This window comes from Littorina saxatilis, linkage group LG16, assembly GCF_037325665.1.
Source record: "Littorina saxatilis isolate snail1 linkage group LG16, US_GU_Lsax_2.0, whole genome shotgun sequence".
NCBI classification, from domain to species: domain Eukaryota; kingdom Metazoa; phylum Mollusca; class Gastropoda; order Littorinimorpha; family Littorinidae; genus Littorina; species Littorina saxatilis.
Window position 1 is genome coordinate 42664879 of NC_090260.1, and position 18211 is coordinate 42683089.

An 18211-nucleotide genomic window follows, 5' to 3' on the forward strand; every position below is an offset into this window, starting at 1 on the left:
TATTGACAAATACTGAACAGACCCAGTGCCTGAGTGTGTGCTCATTTCTGTTGTTTATAGAACATGTTTTTATTGCACACGCTTTTTGGGAGGCTCAGACATTTTTGAAAGTGAAAGATGTGACTCAACACCGACTACAACTACGCTGATTATGTATTTCAAGACATCTTGGTAAAAAGACACAAAATTAAGTAGATTTTCTGGTGAAGAGCTTATATCATGGGAGCAAACTCCATCAACTTGAATTATTTTCGTCTGGTTCATCAACCGATGAATCACGAAGACTGCTCCACTACTTTGCTGTTTTAGATCAAAACTGTTCATAAGGTGTGTATCGTTATGTTATTGCTTCGAGTGTATTAGATAATGCTATCATTTTGCTGTGTATTGGTTACTTTTTGCATCAGCTGATTGAGTGAGTTGAGGTTTGATCACAGGCGGAAGGTATCGTCCACTGGACTACTACTACTATAACTATCACAGAAAGACTACTTCTGTGATAGTAGTAGTCCAGTGGACGATACCTTCCGCCTGTGGTTTGATACCAGAAAATCGATAGGCCTTTTTCTTCTTCAAATTCTGAGGAAATCCCTGTACAAGGCAACTATCCTCATTTGGTTGTTGCGCCTAATTTTTCCAGAGTGAAAGATAAACGGGATAGTGTACCTATGAAAATAACAACATGGGTGGGTTGGTAGGCAAGCTATCGCTTTTCGCGATTTGCCCTGGCAGGGGTTGGCTACGTGAAGCTAGCGGCAGGACGCAGCTAGGCTGTGATTAGCTGCATGGTCATTATGAAGTATTTTCCGGTTGACCCGAACCCTAACCCATAAAAGTGCATCCTTTATTTCATCGCGAAGCATTTTAGTGTGGATTTTATTTATGAATCAGCCGACCTACTCACACACACATCCATGGTAGTGTTTAGATCCGATAAACCTGAAGCGGAAATACCCATCGTCCTAATAACTAGCCAATCACAGCCTGGCTGCGTCCTGCCGCTAGCCCCAAGTGTCTCGGCTTGGGTTTTTTCCACTAGAGGTCCATTGACTGACTCAGCCATGCATCAATCAGTCAAGAAAAAACCCTTTCCTTCCGCCACGGGACTGCCTCAATTGTGCATTACGGCAGTGAGGAGAAACTTCTCAAAGTTGATTACAATACATGTACAATATAGGAGAGGACAATTCAATTCAATTCTTTATTTTCCAATGCCAATGGTCTTACATGAAGGTGAATAAAAGGTCTGAGGATACAATAACAAACAGAAAAGTTATCAAAACAACTTGATGTACAGAAAAACATTTTTTTTATCAACTCCACAGGCTAATTGTCAGTCTTTAATCCTCTCTCACACACTCACTAGATTGGCACATTGACTAGAATGGAACTTCTGGGGTTACATTGGCACACTGTAATAGTACATTTAACTTGACCAGAATGGCAGTTCAGGGTTAGATTGGCACATAATTTGAAAAGTAAATTTCAATTTGACTAGAAATCCACTTCTGTCCTGGCAACAACTTTTTTTTTTCGGCACTGGAAGTGGACGGCGAGACATTTTGTTTTCTTTGTCAGCGGAAATAGCGCGCTTAGCCGAGGTAAACATAGGATCGGCGAGCGAATCAAAGTAGCCAATCCCAGTTTTTAAAATACTCCAACTTTCGTCTGCTCGCTAAGTCTTGCGGCGCTCCCAGTCTTGCTGCGAGTCCTTTCGATCACGATTTTCGCCAAAATAAGACGAGCTGACTAACTCTGCTGCATGTCTATCAGATCAATTGACGGATTGAGACCCATGTGTGTCGATCTTTTCCAAATTTAACATGGCAGATGACCGACGCCCAAGCTAATCCCTGCCCTGGCGCCCATGCAGTTTCAGGCGCTGGGCTGTGGGGCTAGCCTACCACCCAGTGCTGGGCCCCTACGAAACAATACAAACAGGACGAACAATATGGAGTAAGAGTGATAGATTAATTTTACATATATATTACTACTGATTTCTTATGGCCTTCATCTTCAGGAACTGTGCAGACCTGCTTGAGTGGAAACAGTGGTACTGGCAGAAACGGCTCTATCCATGCGGTTAGTAAAACTGTACGCTGAGTGTTAGGAATTCTATGTAAACAAAGTTCACGATTAGCTTATTTGCTGCCACCATTGTCTTATGTGTGCTTTTCCACCTGTTCAGGCTTACATTGATATTGATAAATGCTCTCTGTTGTTTGTCGAATTGTCTTTCGGTCGGTTTGCCTGTCTAAAGGCTGTCTGTGTCTAAAGGCTGTCTGTGTCTAAAGGGTACTACTTGTCTCCGAAAACCTCCGAAAACCCCTAAAAACACCATCTAGACTAACTAAATCTATCTTCAAAATGAAGTATTGGACATGCCTGTGAAAAGTAAGCCTGATTCATGCTACATGGTAACATGCACCCATTCTGATAATTATTGATGACGTCATGTGATTAGTGCTTCCGCTCCTTCGTAAATCCTCGCACAAACACGAAAATAAAGCCATGAACTGTGAAAGTTCCAAATATAAGTCATGATTGCAAACAATTATGTAACAAAACGCGATCTAAGGACACATTTTCTTATTTCTGATGAGGTTTTTGGTGTGTTTTTTTTTTAGGTTTTGGTTTTTTTTCGGAGACAAGTAGTACCGTGTCTAAATGCTGTCAGTGTTTCTGTCTCTATATCCACCTCACCTCTCTCTTTACATAATTATGTACATATGATACATGTATAATTAATGTGTTCTTATGTTTTTTGTTTGTTTTTTAGTTTGTCCCTCTTTAAGGCAAGGACTTGATGTATTTGGAATAAAGGAGAATAGAGCAAAATAAAAGATAAAAGAGTTAAGAAGAAGAAAAAAAAGTTAAAACAAATAAAATTAAAATAGTTACATGGCAAGGCTCGAACCAACGACCTCACAAACCACAGCACAGCTATGATTACAACTCAGCTAAGGAGAGATACCTTCCAGGTTAGGGGAAACTAGCAGTGCATTTGTGAAGTACTGGTGTCCTGCCGGTGCTTGAGTCTGGGGGCTTGCCGGCTCCCGAGCCATTCTTTAATCTACTACCCTCGTTAAATAAAGAATTGTCATTCTCTCTCTCTCTCTCTCTCTCTCTCTCTCTCTCTCTCTCTCTCTCTCTCTCTCTCTCTCTCTCTCTCTCTCTCTCTCTCTCTCTCTCGCTCTCTCTCTCCCTCCCTCCCTCTAAGAAGAATTAACTGTACCTTATAATTAATTTTCACTTGGTATACTTTTTTTTTTTAACCCAGAATGACCAAGACTATGGAAGCCACATCAGGTGCTGAAACCGATATGAGTGATGGTAAAACGGAGGCTATTTTTCTGGACAAGAAAACACACCAACAGTGGTGCTGTGTTGGCACCATGGAAGGCCTCGCACAGGACGCTGACATCTGCAAGTTTCTTGTCCACATGTGAGTCATTATTTCCTCAAGAAAACAGATTCTTCTTTTTCTCGATCACATGTCTATACTGTTACAGGGATGGCCAAATCTCAAAATTTAAACTCGCCAGCTGGGGGAATAACTTCAAAACAATCACTGCATCAAAGACATTTTGCTGGCCCGGTACATATCACAGTTGCTGCATCCGCAGCGTTTATTAACACTTTGAAACTAGATAGTACAACCAGAAGTGTTGTATTTGACCAGAATTTGTATTGGCCAGCCGGGCGAGTTGCCAGGCGGTTTCTACTAGCCCAGCGGATGTTTTACGCGCCCCTGGCAATCGGGCGACCGATTTGGCCTTCCCTACTGTTAGACCAGACAGCGAGACAAATGTTACTGTCTTCTCCAGGTCCTCCTTTCCTCCGTACAGCTGGCAGCGAGACAAAAATGATACCGTCTTCTCCAGGTCCTCCTTTCCTCCGTACAGCTGGCAGCGAGACAAAAATGATACCGTCTTCTCCAGGTCCTCCTTTCCTCCGTACAGCTGGCAGCGAGACAAATGATACCGTATTCTTCAGGTCCTCCTTTTCTCCGTACAGCTGGCAGCGAAGGGGGACTGCAGTTGGCCACACACTTTCTAAGATGGGGCATCTCGGGAGGATAATCCGGGGTTTGATTCTCAAGACCACGGCTGCAAGTAGGGGAGGGAACCTGTTTCATTTTTTGGAACTTATTGGTCAAATTATGGTTTAATTATTGCTGACAATTTGAAGTCGCCTTGGAATTTTGGCGTAACTTGATCCTTGGCAATTTTGATGTTTTTGTGCTTTATAATTAGACTAAGTAAATGATATTCTCTATGAGAAATATTCTCTTAAATATGATTGACAATACTAGATTTAACATTCTTTTATAATTCTATCCATACCAGGAATGAATATAAACACTATTTCATGATAAAAATAATCAGTTTTGTCCTTCTCCTGAAAAGCTGTTGAAGACGAGTAACGCCAACACTAATTTGTAATAGGAGAGAGAGGACCAGAGCGAGGTGTGTGATCAGACGAGTGTTTCTGATTGGCCTGAAATGCTTGCGGCTAGCCGCTTGTGGAGCTAGGAAGTGAGAGTGACATATGAAACGGTTTGATGGCTAGCTACGCAAGAATTAGACACCATTGATCATTTGCAGTTATGAATACACACTTTGACTGTTTGGTATGGCTCAGAATAGATCTCTACTCCAATCTGTCTGGTTCTGAATGCCTGACAGTTTAATGCACCTGGATGCCTTGCTGTTACCCATATCTTTATTTCATTTATGAAATTGTCTGTTGATATCTTTTTTTTGGCTTCAACTTCAAGCGTTTTTCTTTTTTTTTTTTGAGGTTGCAAAGCACATCGTTGTGGGTCTTTTAATCAATTAACATGTCTTTATCTTATTATAATTTTGTTGTTGATTTGTTGATTAATTTATTTATCAGTTTGTTTTGTTTATTTGACTCGTTATGCTGCTATTACTGAGTGTAATGCGATATGCCGGGGCCCGGTAGCTCAGTTGGTAGAGCACTGGACTTGTGATCCTAGGGTGGCAGGCTTGAATCCGGACCGGGGCGGACACGGGTCAACTTTATATGCAGACTCACAGACGGTATCCTTGTTCCACCCCCGTGTCACCACTGTGTCACGTAAACAACCTCAGTCATTCTGCCATAAGTGCAGGAGGCTGATTACACCTTAACACGCATATACCTGTGTTAAGCGCGACTCTGTTGCTGCTAGCTTTCCACTGGGAGGAAGCGACCCGCATTTCCCAGTGATGGGACAAAGTAATGAAAATAAAAATGAAATGAAAAAATGTATTTGTGCAGGTACCTGGCTACCAAGGAAAAAGACGAGGGCCAGGTTGCGTGCGTCTTCTGCCGCAGCCCGCTCAGCCCAGTGTGTGATGCTTGCAAAACCAGACGCTCACAGTCCTCCATTCCAGGTCAGAACGGTGTGCTACTGCAGTGGAACCCCTGGTATAAGACCCCCCAATTTAAGACTTCCTCCATTTTAAGACCCTGTTTTCTCAGACATTCTGTTCATGACCTCTGCAAATGGACCCCCATTTTAAGACTCCCTCCTTTTAAAGACCTAATTTTTTCAGATTTTTGGAGGTCTTAATTAACTCATTGTCTCCCACTCATATTGTCTATCTGACCAGGTACGATATATCCGCTCAGACTGTTAGCTTCAGTCGCTTCCTGTAACGTCTATCTAACACCTGCATTCCAGCGTGTTGATGCACAGTTACTACACAGTTACTACAATTCTGAGTGACCTGCTGCAGCACAGCTGGTCTGGGCTTAAAAAAAACGTGGTCAACATAGGTGGGGTAGAAAGTGTTAAACAAACCATCACAAGTATGCAACAGTTACTTCTTTCTTGTGAGTCTTGGTACTCATTTGCTTCTTGCTCTGTGTCCCGGTCAGGATATAGATCAGAAAACAGTTCAAAGTTTATTCAATCGTGAAAAGTATCACTGCAGCCATTCTCTAATGGATATTACAATTAATCTTCCTGCTTTCTAAATCATTTTTAAAAAAATGTATCGACTTATGTGCAGACCTGCTAGTGCCTTACCTCCCTTCGTGTGTACTTGCAAGCACAAGACTAAGTGCGCACGGAAAAGATCCTGTAATCTATGTCAGAGTTCGGTGGGTTATAGAAACACGAAAATACCCAGCATGCTTCCCCCGAAATCGGCGTATGCTGCCTGAATAGGGGGGGTAAAAATGGTCATACATGTAAAAACCCACTCATGCAAAAACATGAGTGAACGTGGGAGTTTCAGCCCATGAACAAAGAAGAAAGAGAAGATTTGGTGTTTAACATGTCCATGTATCTCTATTTCAGGGTCTGACGGCCATACATCAGCAAAGGGGAGATGTCCAGCTATGTTGACTGCTCAAGCTGAAGACATGTCAAAAGACATTCACCGAAATGTCATCGCCTTCTCCTCCCCCTCCTCACCGCCAGGGGCCGGTGACACTGATGGCGAATGGAATCAGTGTGCTGTGACCAGCGTCAAGTCTGCGTCCCCCGAGACCAGTCACAGTGCTGGGCAGTGTCTTGAGCCAACGCCTGTGGCCCACAGCCATAAGGCTGGTCAGCTGGTGAGTCTGTGATAATGATCGCTCAGCACAGTGGAACCTCTCTCTTAGGACCTCAAACAATCTGAGAAAATCAGGTCTTGAAATAAGGCTTGCACTGCAGTACAGTACTGAGTGTGTGTGTGGGTGTGTGTGTAGGGGGTGGGGTGTGTGTGTGGGTGGGTGAGGGTGTGTGTGTGTGTTTGCACATGTGTGTGAGGTTTTTTTTGTATGTGTGTCACTATGTGTGTGTGTGTGGGTGGGTCACTGTGTGCGTGTGTGTCACTGTGTGTGTGTCAGTGTGTGTGTGTCACTGTGTGTGTGTACACGTGCTCATTCACATGAAATGCACCATCAAACTTGTTTTATTTTCAGACGGAAGAGTCTGAGGCAGTCGGAGCAGCTGGGAGTGCTTGCAGTGAGGCAGGTGGGAATAGTCAACAATTTGTTACGCAAACATGAACATACAAATCATGTTTCTACATTACAGTACAGCGAGTGTCAGCAAACATGTTACAAAAAATGACTGCGGCAGAAGGGAGCAGGTAGCTTTCATGGGAAGGCAGTTTCATGCTAACGAAAACAAGAATGAGCGCTGTCAAGAGATCAAATAACCAAAGGGAAGTAAGCGCTCCAAATGTATACAACATGTGTAATGGAGTAAGCGAGAGTTATACGGACCCAAACTTCCCTTTGGTTATTTGATCTCTAACGGTACACCCCCCCCCCCCCCCCCCCCCCCCACGGGTTAGGGGGAAGAATTTACCCGATGCTCCCCAGCATGTCGTAAGAGGCGACTAACGGATTCTGTTTCTCCTTTTACCCTTGTTAAGTGTTTCTTGTATATAGTCAATTTTTGTAAAGATTTTTAGTCAAGCAGTATGTAAGAAATGTTAAGTCCTTTGTACTGGAAACTTGCATTCTCCCAGTAAGGTCATAATATTGTAGTACGTTGCAAGCCCCTATAGCAACTTTTGGATTAGTGCTTTTGTGAACAAGAAACAATTGACAAGTGGCTCTATCCCATCTCCCCCCTTTCCCCGTCGCGATATAACCTTAAATGGTTGAAAACTACGTTAAACACCAAATAAAGAAAGAAAGAAAGATTCCCGATTGCTCAAGAATTGCAAGAACTGACTACCAATATATATCAGGCATGGGAATTGAAAAATGTAAAAAAAAGCTAAAAATGTGTAAGTAATAACAATTCCCATGCCTGATATATGAATCCATTTAAGAATTTCACGAACTGATTACGATTCAACTACGAATCCTAAAATATATCAATTGGTGGCGATGCGTGGTCTGTGTGGAATAGGGTGTTAACAGCGCTCTGCCTCATGTGTTTAAGATTCTCACAGATACTTTCAAGGCGACCGTGTAACAATGTGTGTGTTTGTTCTTTTCTTCCTCTTTTTCAGCGTTCCAGAAATTTCTGTTGACGTGTGAGCTTGTTTGCCCAATTGGGTTCCCCACACTATACTCTGAGAGCATAGTCAGCTTCACTCAGGGTAGGCATGCTGGGTATTTTCGTGTTTCCATAACCCACCGAACTCCGACATGGATTACAGGATCTTTTCCGTGCGCACTTGGTCTTGAGCTTGCATGTACACACGATGGGGGTTAAGTCACTAGCAGGTCTGCATGCACCTAAGTTGACCTGGGAGATCGGACAAATATCCACTCTTAACCCACCAGGCGGCAGCGACCGGGATTTGAACTCACAACGTCTTACCACTGCGCCATTTCGCCCGTCATTTGTTCTTTTAAAAACATGTCTTGATCTCAGGACTATGTCCGGTCAGGAATAAAAGCTGGTTCTTGTGTATGACTGACTGTAAGCATGAGTACCTTGGAGAATGATGAACATATGAACTTGCGGCGATCATCCTTTTGTGAGGATGAAAGTCCCTTGTTCATTTCAATGCTTGTTATTCTCTCAGGTGCCAGGAGATTGGTTATGTCTTACTCTCGCTTACTCCATTACACATGTCATATACATAGAGCGCTTACTTCCCTTTGGTTATTTGATAACCAACACAAGGTCATTTTCCTGTTTTAGGAGAGGCAGGCAAGCGGCAGACGAGACCCGGGAAAAGACCTGGACGAGGACGAAGGAAATCGACGAAATCGTGCATCAGTGACAACAACAGAGATGACGACAACTGCGCCGACCAGACCAATGAACCATCACAATGGCCAGAGGCTGAAGACAGAGAGACTAAACACACCACAGCGGCCACACAATCTACCTGCATCTACCTCGGAGTGGAAGACTTGGACACACAGCCTCCTGCAAAAGATCACAAGCATATCCATCGCCAGAAACAGCAGCATCAGAAAAGCTTATCGTCTTGGCAGAAACAGCAGCAGCATCAGAAAATCTCCTCAACAGAAACCACAACATCAGCAGCCAAAGCATAAATTCCTCTCCACCCAACAGAAACCAGAGCAGCAACAAGACCAGCAGAAACGTGAGAAGCAGCAACAGCAGAAAATCCTCTCCACTCAACAGAAACGACAGCAGACAGTCCTACCCATTCCACAGAAACAGCCACAGGTTAATTTTTGTGCCAACATTGCCTTTATCTGCAAAGTGTGTGGGCGATCTTTTGACAAGCGCCATCGCCTGGTCAGCCATATTCGTTACGTCCACTGCCACTGGCGCCCCTTCGTCTGCGACCTTTGCCCCGCGACCTTTCAGTCAAAGTCTCGTCTCCAGCAGCACGTCTATGTGACTCACACCAATGAGCGACCGTACAGCTGCGAGGCCTGCGGAGCGTCCTTCGTCGACCGGTTTGCTCTCAACTGTCACAGACACACCCACGAGGTCGACAGAAATCATCGATACTTCTGCGAGCTTTGCGGGAAAGGTTACCACGGGCTGAACCCGTTAAAAAAACATCTCGCGTCCCATTCAGGGAAGCGGCGAGTGCCGGCAAAAACTGTGCTGTGTTGGGTGTGTGGGAAGGCTGTTGCCAGCACGACATATCTGAAGTTGCATTTGAGAAAACATTCCCCGGAGTCGGCCATTACGTGTGGTGTGTGCTGCAAAACCTTTACCAGTAAACAAGTGTTGGATAAACACCTTAAGTCCAGAGTGCATAAAAAAAACTGGAGAGGAAAAACTCACCCCTGGAAGTATGCGACTCGGATAGCAATAAGAAGTCTGATGTGACTGCGGCAGGCAAATTATGGGCAACACCCTCATTCTCTACAGTATCTCGGAGGAAGGAGGGCTTCAGAAACGGGACATTTATGTGTGAAATTTGCGACAAGCCTTTCTCCTCGCCAAAGTCCAAGAAGCGCCACAAGCGAATCATTCACAAGTGTGACGACAAAGAAAAGAAGATTGTTCTGTACGTTGAAGATGAAGTTGATGAAAAACATTGCGAACTTTCGCAGGAGGTGAGTTTAGACGGGCCGGGAAAACAGAATGATCATACAGACAAAGAGACACTAGACAACAAAGAAAAAACAAAGGAACGCCTTCCAACAGTTCCAGAAGAACATCCTCTCTCACTGACACACAAAAGACCTTTAAAAACACCCAACAAGTACGCGTGCGATATCTGCTTCCAATCCTTTTCGCTACGACAAAGCGTACAGCGGCACAAATGCAACGTTCACATGAAGCGGCGAGACTACGGCTGTGACCTTTGTCACAAAACCTTTACCGACAGCTACTACCTCAAACAGCACCAGCAGGTCTATCACAACCCGTCGGGCGAAGTTGTGCGGCAGGCAGTCAAGTGCGACGTCTGCGACAAAGGTTTCTTGGCAAAGAGCGCCATGACCATGCACAAGAGAACTGTGCACTACGGTCTCCGACGCCAGAGCTGTGTGAAGTGCGGCAAGAAATTACGCGACAAGTTCACGTTGGAGCTTCGTCACAGGTGAATGAAGAATTCGATAAATTAGACAAAGAGACTGACGTTCAGATTCAGCCTTTGACAGCTCTCCCTCAAGTTAGCCAGACTAATTCTTCAGCCGAGAGTGCAAGTTCTGCTGCTATGTTATCATTAACTTCCGAAACATCTCCTATGACGTGTATTAGCTCAACACCAAACCTTATAGACCCCAGATCCTTAGCATCAAATTCCTGAGACGTTTCAGCCAATTCTCCGCTCTTGTCATCTGACACTGTGAGAAAAATGACTCCATTTATCTCGACGATTGCGACAAGTTCCACCATTTTCACGTCAAACTCTTTAACAAATTCCACAACCTTAGGCTTTGATGTTCAGTCCCAAGGTCACGGTGCAGGTCATGTGAGAACTGGTCACGGAGAAGGTCATGTGAGAACTGGTCAAGGTGAAGGTCATGTGAGCACAGGTCAAGGTGATGTTGGGAGGAGAATGGACACGCAGAGACTGGACAGACAGTCTTCAGCTTCAGCCTCTAACACTATAAATGCCAGAGACCTATGGAACCTTCAGTGATTCATACGAATGGCTTGGATTGTGTACAAGTATTGGAGCTTCAGACACTTACACTCTTTTATTTGCGTGTTTATTAAGTTTGTGCACCATATTCATGATCGCAATATTCGGATAGACATCCGTGAAGAATAGTACAGTCTCTTAGTTGTGACATGAAAAACACAGAAATGATTGGGCAGTAAATGGTTGAGTGGGTGCCTGCCTCCCTGAGAGCCATCAGTGAAGGTTACAGTCTCTTAGTTGTGACATGAAAAACACAGAAATGATTGGGCAGTAAATGGTTGAGTGGGTGCCTGCCTCCCTGAGAGCCATCAGTGAAGGTTACACTAAAAAGTACAGTGGAACCTCCATTTTAAGACCTTCAAGAATCTGAGAAAATCAGGTCTTAAAAAGGAGGGAGTCTTATAATGAAGGTAAATTTACACAGGTTAAGAACAGAAAATCTGAGAAAAGGTCTTAAAATGGAGGACGTCTTGAATTGGGGGGGGGGGGGGGGGGGGTCTTAAAAGGGGGTGTCCACTGAACACAATCTGCCTTGAGCAGGTGTGGCAAAGACAGGACTGTTGGCCCACAGGGTGGTGGTCCAGTAGCTCACTGGACTGAATTGTCAGGGGCTCCAATCCAGGCTGGGTGAAACACCAGTCAACCTGCTGTGGTGATTCAGGTATCCGTGTCCCATTCTACTGTCACTGCTGTGGCAGGTTGATTTAAAGACCTCGGTCATCCTGCTGGGAGCAGAGGTGACTGATGATACCTGGGTTAAACGCGAGAGTTGTTGCTGCCAGCTTTCCACTGGGAAGAAGTTACAGCGGAAGTCTCTTTATAAGATCTCCCGATTTAAGACCCCCACCCCCCCCCCCCCCCCCCCCCCTTCCCTTTTTTTTAAACCTCGCTCTTTCAGATTTTCTGTTTATAAGCTGTGTAAATTTACCTTTATTTTAAGACTCCCTTTTTATGACCTTATTTTCTCGAGTGTTAAAAGGGGGCGCCACTGTGTCCTCACTTCCCAGCAATGAGATACAATGATCATGAAAGAAAAGACAAAACCATGTCCAGTTGAACTGTTCATCTGTCTGTCATTCAATTTGTTAAGTACTGATCGAAGCTGTCTTTGTAAAAGTGTAACAACAATTGGAATTATTGTCATTACATATATCATAAATCATGTAGCGTCTGAAGTGTGTGTGCGAGTGTGTGTGTGTGTCACGGCACGGTATGTGTCTGTGTGTGTCATGGCACAATGTGTCTGTGTGTGTCACGGCATTGTGTGTGTTAATGAGTGTGTGTATTTGTGTGTACGTGTGTGCGCGCGAGTGTGTGTCCGTCGGTTTGATTGCTATGATCAGGGTATGCCTGTGCGAGTGTGTGTCAGTCGGTTTGACTGCTATGATCAGGGTGTGCCCGCGGGTGTGTGAACACTTAAAATTAGTTGCTTTCGGCGGCACGCCTTCCTCCACAGAGGCCTCATCAACAACAAAACACGCCACACACACAACAACAAAACACGCACACACACAACAACAAAACACGCACACACACAACAACAAAACACGCACACACACAACAACACACGCACACACACAACAACACACGCACACACACAACAAAACACACACACAACAAAACACGCACACATGTGGTGGAGCGCATGCGGGTGTTGGCAATTACAAGCGAGAGAGGGAGAGAATACACAAACAATAAAAGTTCGATGAATGCATTGAATGACGTTCTCTGTCCTCTTTTATTGCATAACACTCACGCACACAATCACCAAGCATTTAAAATAAAAGTTAAAAATAGGTTCGTCAGACTAATGCTACTTTTCCAATAAACACTTTCAACACTTAGTCTGAAAAAGGTGGAAACACATACTCCGCACTCAAATCCAAAGTAGCTTGAGGCAAATCTACGAAAAAGTTCTGTTGCCACAACACTAGTGTGTGCTCTACCAACACACAACACGCTCTAAGAAACACGCTATAAACACGGTAATAAACACGCTATCCCACCAAGAGTCCGCTCGGCTGGGAAAACAAAAAGTAAAAGCAAAGTCAGTAATTACCGAAACGACAATTCTTATCAAAGCATCATCTCACACATAACCACAATTACAATTATTCAAGTTCCAGTATTAAAATACATCATGCATGTTTGGTTTTCTCAATCTTATCATTGGCCTTCTCTTCTGTTGTTAGTTACACATCATTTAAACATTTTATTACAGCTGTCAATTTCCAGACAAAACAATAGTTTTTACCACAACAGGCCATTTAGCCAAATCCAATATTGGTCCGAGAGGGGACCAACTTTCTGTGCTTGCTGAGATCTAATTCCAACACATTTACATGACTAAAGAAAAATCAAATTACTGTGCCAATTCCAAAAAAGGTGTACCGATAACAAAAGGTCTATTATCACCTGGTCTACATCATCTCTGTACACGAAACAACACTCCCTGGTTCACAACAGCATTCTAAATCCAGGAAATATAGCCATCACCCACTCCATCACTGGATCAGTCCAGTTGGTACACACCAACACACACTGTTTCACTTCACAAATGCACAAAATCCACAATTCATACAAATTCCGGCAGAGCTGGACATGCTTTTCTCTGCCAGTACCAGGTCACAAGTGCGCGTTTGTTTCAACGTTGGGCGAGTTCATTTAAACTTTTACTCATTTTAGTCGGGAAAAGGGGAAGCCGGGGGGAGAGGGCCCTATATGACGCTGTTTGATTATGCGTCACCAACCCAAACATTCGTTTATCAATACGATCTAAACTAATTTAACTTATTAAGAACAAAACCGGCTAAACATTCCCCATTCAGGAATATTCAAACAAATGCATAGTCTGTGTTTCATACAAATCGAACACGCAGACGTAACCAATAGACACAAGCTGACAACCCTGTCTATGAAATGACGAAACCCTGAAACCTACGTCATACCTATGATAACAGCCTATGACACAATACAGGCGCTAGAAATAATAATTCTAATGACACAGTCACACAATGTCAATACAGATTTCTCTCACTCACCACACACACAACAAAACACGCACACACACAACAAACTACGCACACACACAACAAAAACACACACACAACAAAACACGCACACACACACACAACAAAACACACACACACACACAACAACAACACACGCACACACACACAACAACAAAATACGCACACACAACAACAACAAAACATGCACATACACACAACAAAACATGCACACACACAACAAAACATGCACACACAACAACAAAACACGCACACACACAACAAAACACGCACACAAACAACAACAAAACACACACACACACACACAAGTAAACACGCACAAACAAAACGCGCACACACACAACAAAACATGCACACACAACAACAACAAAACACGCACAAACACAAAACATGCACAAACACAACAACAAAACACGCACACATACAACAACAAAACACGCACACACGCAACAACAAAACACGCACACACACAACAACAAAACACGCAGTTGTCCGCCGAAATTGTTTTTGTTCTGTCGAAAAAATAACAAGGGGAGACGAAAATGGTTCTAAAAACAGATTTTAATGGCAAACTTGAAGTTCAGGGCTCGTATTCTTGAAACAGCTGCAACTCATATACCGGCCTGTAAAACCACTTCCGCTCGATAAGTCCGCTAAGTGTTATTCATGAAACTCCGGGAAAGACTTACCTGGGTGTCTCCGAGCTGTAAAGTTGGAGGACCCATCCCCCTCCTCTAAAACCGTCAATTTTGAATAAATCTTGTTAAAATATTGTTTGTAGATTTATGTCCCTCATGGACACACATTGGTGTCATTTAAGCACCAATGCATTGCGGACAAATACGAGATACCGCTCGCGAAAGATTTCAACCGATGCTCGATCATACCGGCTTGTGGTAAAAGCGTGCTAGCGTCTTCTTTAATGCATTACAGTGTCCGATTATTTTCAACTGATTCCGTGGTCGAACGGTTCTCTCGTTCGCCTGATGCGTGATTGAGTCGAGTTCAAATCTCCATCTGCCCGTAATTTTTTTTTTTTTATTCTTTGGCATTTGTTTATTTTTGTTTATTTTCTTCATGTGCAAAAGAGTACGTTATAATAGCAAAATTGATTTAAACATTTTTTTTAGGTTGGAATGTTTTTTTGGTTTTTTTTAAATCTTTGGTTAACATGATATTAGTTTATTGATAAAGTTTGTTAACTTAAACATGTAAACATTTGATTAAAAAAATTACATAAATAACCATGAAGAAGGATGCTTCCCGCTTAAAAAAACAAAGGTGAGAGAGAAAAAAAAACCACCTAAAATTCGGTAGCAGCCACCTGCATGCAACTGAGATTAAAAACAAAAAACAAAAAACAAAAATAAAAAGGGTCTCCCCGTGTTTTTATTTCATTCAGTTTGTTTGGGTAGTTGCTATTGACTTTGAAACTGACACGCTGGCTAAAAAGCTGCAACATTGTGTCCTTCAAAGTCAAACTGTCGTTTAACTACCGCTCAGTATTTATGTTTACTGCCCAGTAATTATTTATTTTCCCCCGGTATTCATGTGTCTTTAGCGGAAGGTCGGCAGCTACCAGTTGGTTATTTTTAGAATTGAAGATTCCCGATGCTTGCTCTTCTCTGCGCACGCGTTACCGGCGTTTTCGCCGGCGTGTCAGTTTCAAAGTCAATAGCAACAACCCAAACAAACTGAATGAAATAAAAACACGGGGAGATTTTTTTTAATTTTTTTTTTATAAACCTCAGTTGCATGCAGGTGTACATGGTATAGTACCTAGTAAACGCCCACTCCCCCCCCCCCCCCCCCCCCCCCCAGTTTCGACCAGTGGACTAGTAGACAAGGAAAATAAATAAAGATTATTCAGTCTGCTGTTATTGTTGTTTTTCAATTGTTTCCTTTCCTTAGACATGCTTCGGGGATTGGACAGAAAAAGGTTTCTGGAGTGGCTAGAGAATCGCAATACATTTTTGACTGGGAGGAAAAAGAAGAAACGAAAGCTTCATCTTTGGTTTAAACATAAGTTTATTTCAACAAATGTTACAATCATGACATGTATACAAAAGACACAGGTAACAGCAACAAGCTAGAAGCTTATAGTGGTGTTCCTGCATGGATATTATAACGTAAGGCGGTAACGGCTGAACAATTTGTCTAAATAAACCAAATTGGAAATCCAAAGCATTATCATTATAATCATCCTCATCTCATTAATCATCCAAAATTATCATAACATAATAAACGTTGCATAATCATTATAAAGAAAGACAATAAGAGGAAGGAAGGAGGGGAAGAAAAGGAATAAAAAGAAGAGGGATGGGTAGGAGTTGTGCAGAAATTAAAGTTGTTGTCCGGCTTGTGGAGCATTGATTCTGGTTTGCCCAAAGCGGCCTGAACGTTCAATGAACGAGTGTACTCTGGAAAAAATGTTCCTGTTCAAATCTAGAGAATACTGTCTGTCTCCATTTAGAAGGTGGGGGAGGTGAATACTGCTGTACTGTGGTTAGGGAGGGTATGTATGGTTTCTTGACGTGCTTCGCGATAATTTGGACAATCTAATAGGAAGTGTTTTACGGTTTCGGACGGAAATGCGCAGTCACAAGATGCATCTGTAGCAACGTGTCGTCTCACTAGATCGTTATTAAGATCACTTATATATAGCCTGAGCTTACAGTGAATTGTTTGTGATATGCGATCTCCAGAATACCAATAACACGGCAGACTTAAATCGTTTTTTGACAAAAAGTGCTTGAGGGACTTACTAAGTTTTATGTAGTCTGGTAAAGAATTCCAGAGTTGTGTTGTAGATGGAAGAAATGAGTTTTTGTATAATTCAGGGTTAAACGATGGAACTTTCCTATCTAAAGGTCTGCGCTGGCGATATGGATTATTAGTTGATATTAATGGTGGAAATATCGCAAGTAAATAGTTTGGCACCTTACGGTGTACAATCTTGTGAAATAATATCAATTTTTGACGTTTACGCCTCTCTTGAAGTGAAATAAAGCCTGACTCGTCGTACAGTTGTTGATGGCTTGTACCGCGGACTGCTCCAACAATGGTCTTCATCTTCAAAGCTTCATCTTTGGCGGGAAGTGATGTCTGAAGAGGTTGATTTTGTGTGTTAGTGTGTGTGTGTGTGTGGGGGGGGAGTTTTGTGCAATAACGCATCCTTTGAAGACTTCTATGACAAATGACCAAAATATCGTTTTTCTAGCTAAGGACCCGCTCCTGCCAAGGGTATAGCTCTTTCTCACTAGCGAGGCCGGAGGTGTGCACGAGTTTCGTCCCTTTGGTTCGGTAAGTTCCGGTTAAGATAGAGGCGGCAGTCGAGCGCATGAACGTGAAAGAATTGAAAGATTTTCTTCGGAAACATGGCCAACTTGTCAGTGGAAAAAAAGAAGAATTAGTGCGCAGAGCAAGAGGCACGTTTCAGCTGCGAAAAGATGGCAAGGATGCTATCGATAATGCTGTGGAAACAAATGATTCAAGTTAGCATTTGACAGACCACTTCGACTGTCAGTGTCACGAACTTGTAGCCTATGTGTTAAATGTTATCAATAATTATTGATCACACGCGGAATTTGTGCGTGAATCAGTGAGTCCTTTTGATGCTTGGTAGTCATGCATTTATTGTTGTTAACTGGATGTGTGTGTTGTCTAAGGCTAATGTCAGACGGAGCTCGCAAAACACGAAACAAAAGCCGAACAAAAGCAAAACAACACACAAAAGCACCATGTTTTGCTTTTGTTCGGCTTTTGTTTCGTGTTTTGCGAGCTCCATCTGACATTAGCCTAAGAGCAGTTTCACATTACCAGTTCATGGCTCTTTAATGTTACTTCAGTTGTTTTACTTTACATTGTTTACCAACTTTGTTAAACTGCTATTGTTTGTATATGTTTTACATAAATAAAACCCAAACTGTATCAACTGCGTCTGTTGAAGTGTGTGTGATTATCTGTAAAACAAGTCATTCATCAAGCTTCAGATTCATCATGTCTTTATTCTTTGAATACATATATAATTATATAATACACTGCATTGTCGTTCCTCGGCAAATATTTCAGCCACGGAATAACCCAGCGTTTCTCCTTCGTTGAAGAGCATGGAAAGATAACTCGTACTTGACTAGAAGTGAGAAAGAGCTATAGTACCTAGTAAACGCCCACCCCCCACTTTTGGGC

The 18211-nt window shown here is 42.9% G+C and overlaps 1 protein-coding gene across 1 annotated transcript; it reads left to right on the forward strand.

Moving 5' to 3' along the window:
* Positions 1 to 217: 217 nt before the first annotated feature.
* LOC138949653 (uncharacterized) lies at positions 218 to 12626 on the forward strand. Its single transcript, XM_070321444.1, has 7 exons — positions 218 to 327; positions 2021 to 2082; positions 3281 to 3445; positions 5287 to 5402; positions 6314 to 6573; positions 6925 to 6976; positions 8612 to 12626. Exons 2-7 carry the CDS (start codon positions 2078 to 2080, stop codon positions 8971 to 8973), a joined length of 960 nt encoding a protein of 319 aa, XP_070177545.1. The 5' UTR covers positions 218 to 327; positions 2021 to 2077; the 3' UTR covers positions 8974 to 12626.
* The last annotated feature ends 5585 nt before the right edge of the window (positions 12627 to 18211 follow it).

Coding starts and splice junctions, on each gene's coding strand:
- LOC138949653 (XM_070321444.1), top strand. Junction 6,574..6,924: donor GCCATAAGGCTGGTCAGCTG/GTGAGTCTGTGA, acceptor TTTTATTTTCAG/ACGGAAGAGTCTGAGGCAGT. Junction 6,977..8,611: donor GAGTGCTTGCAGTGAGGCAG/GTGGGAATAGTC, acceptor TTCCTGTTTTAG/GAGAGGCAGGCAAGCGGCAG.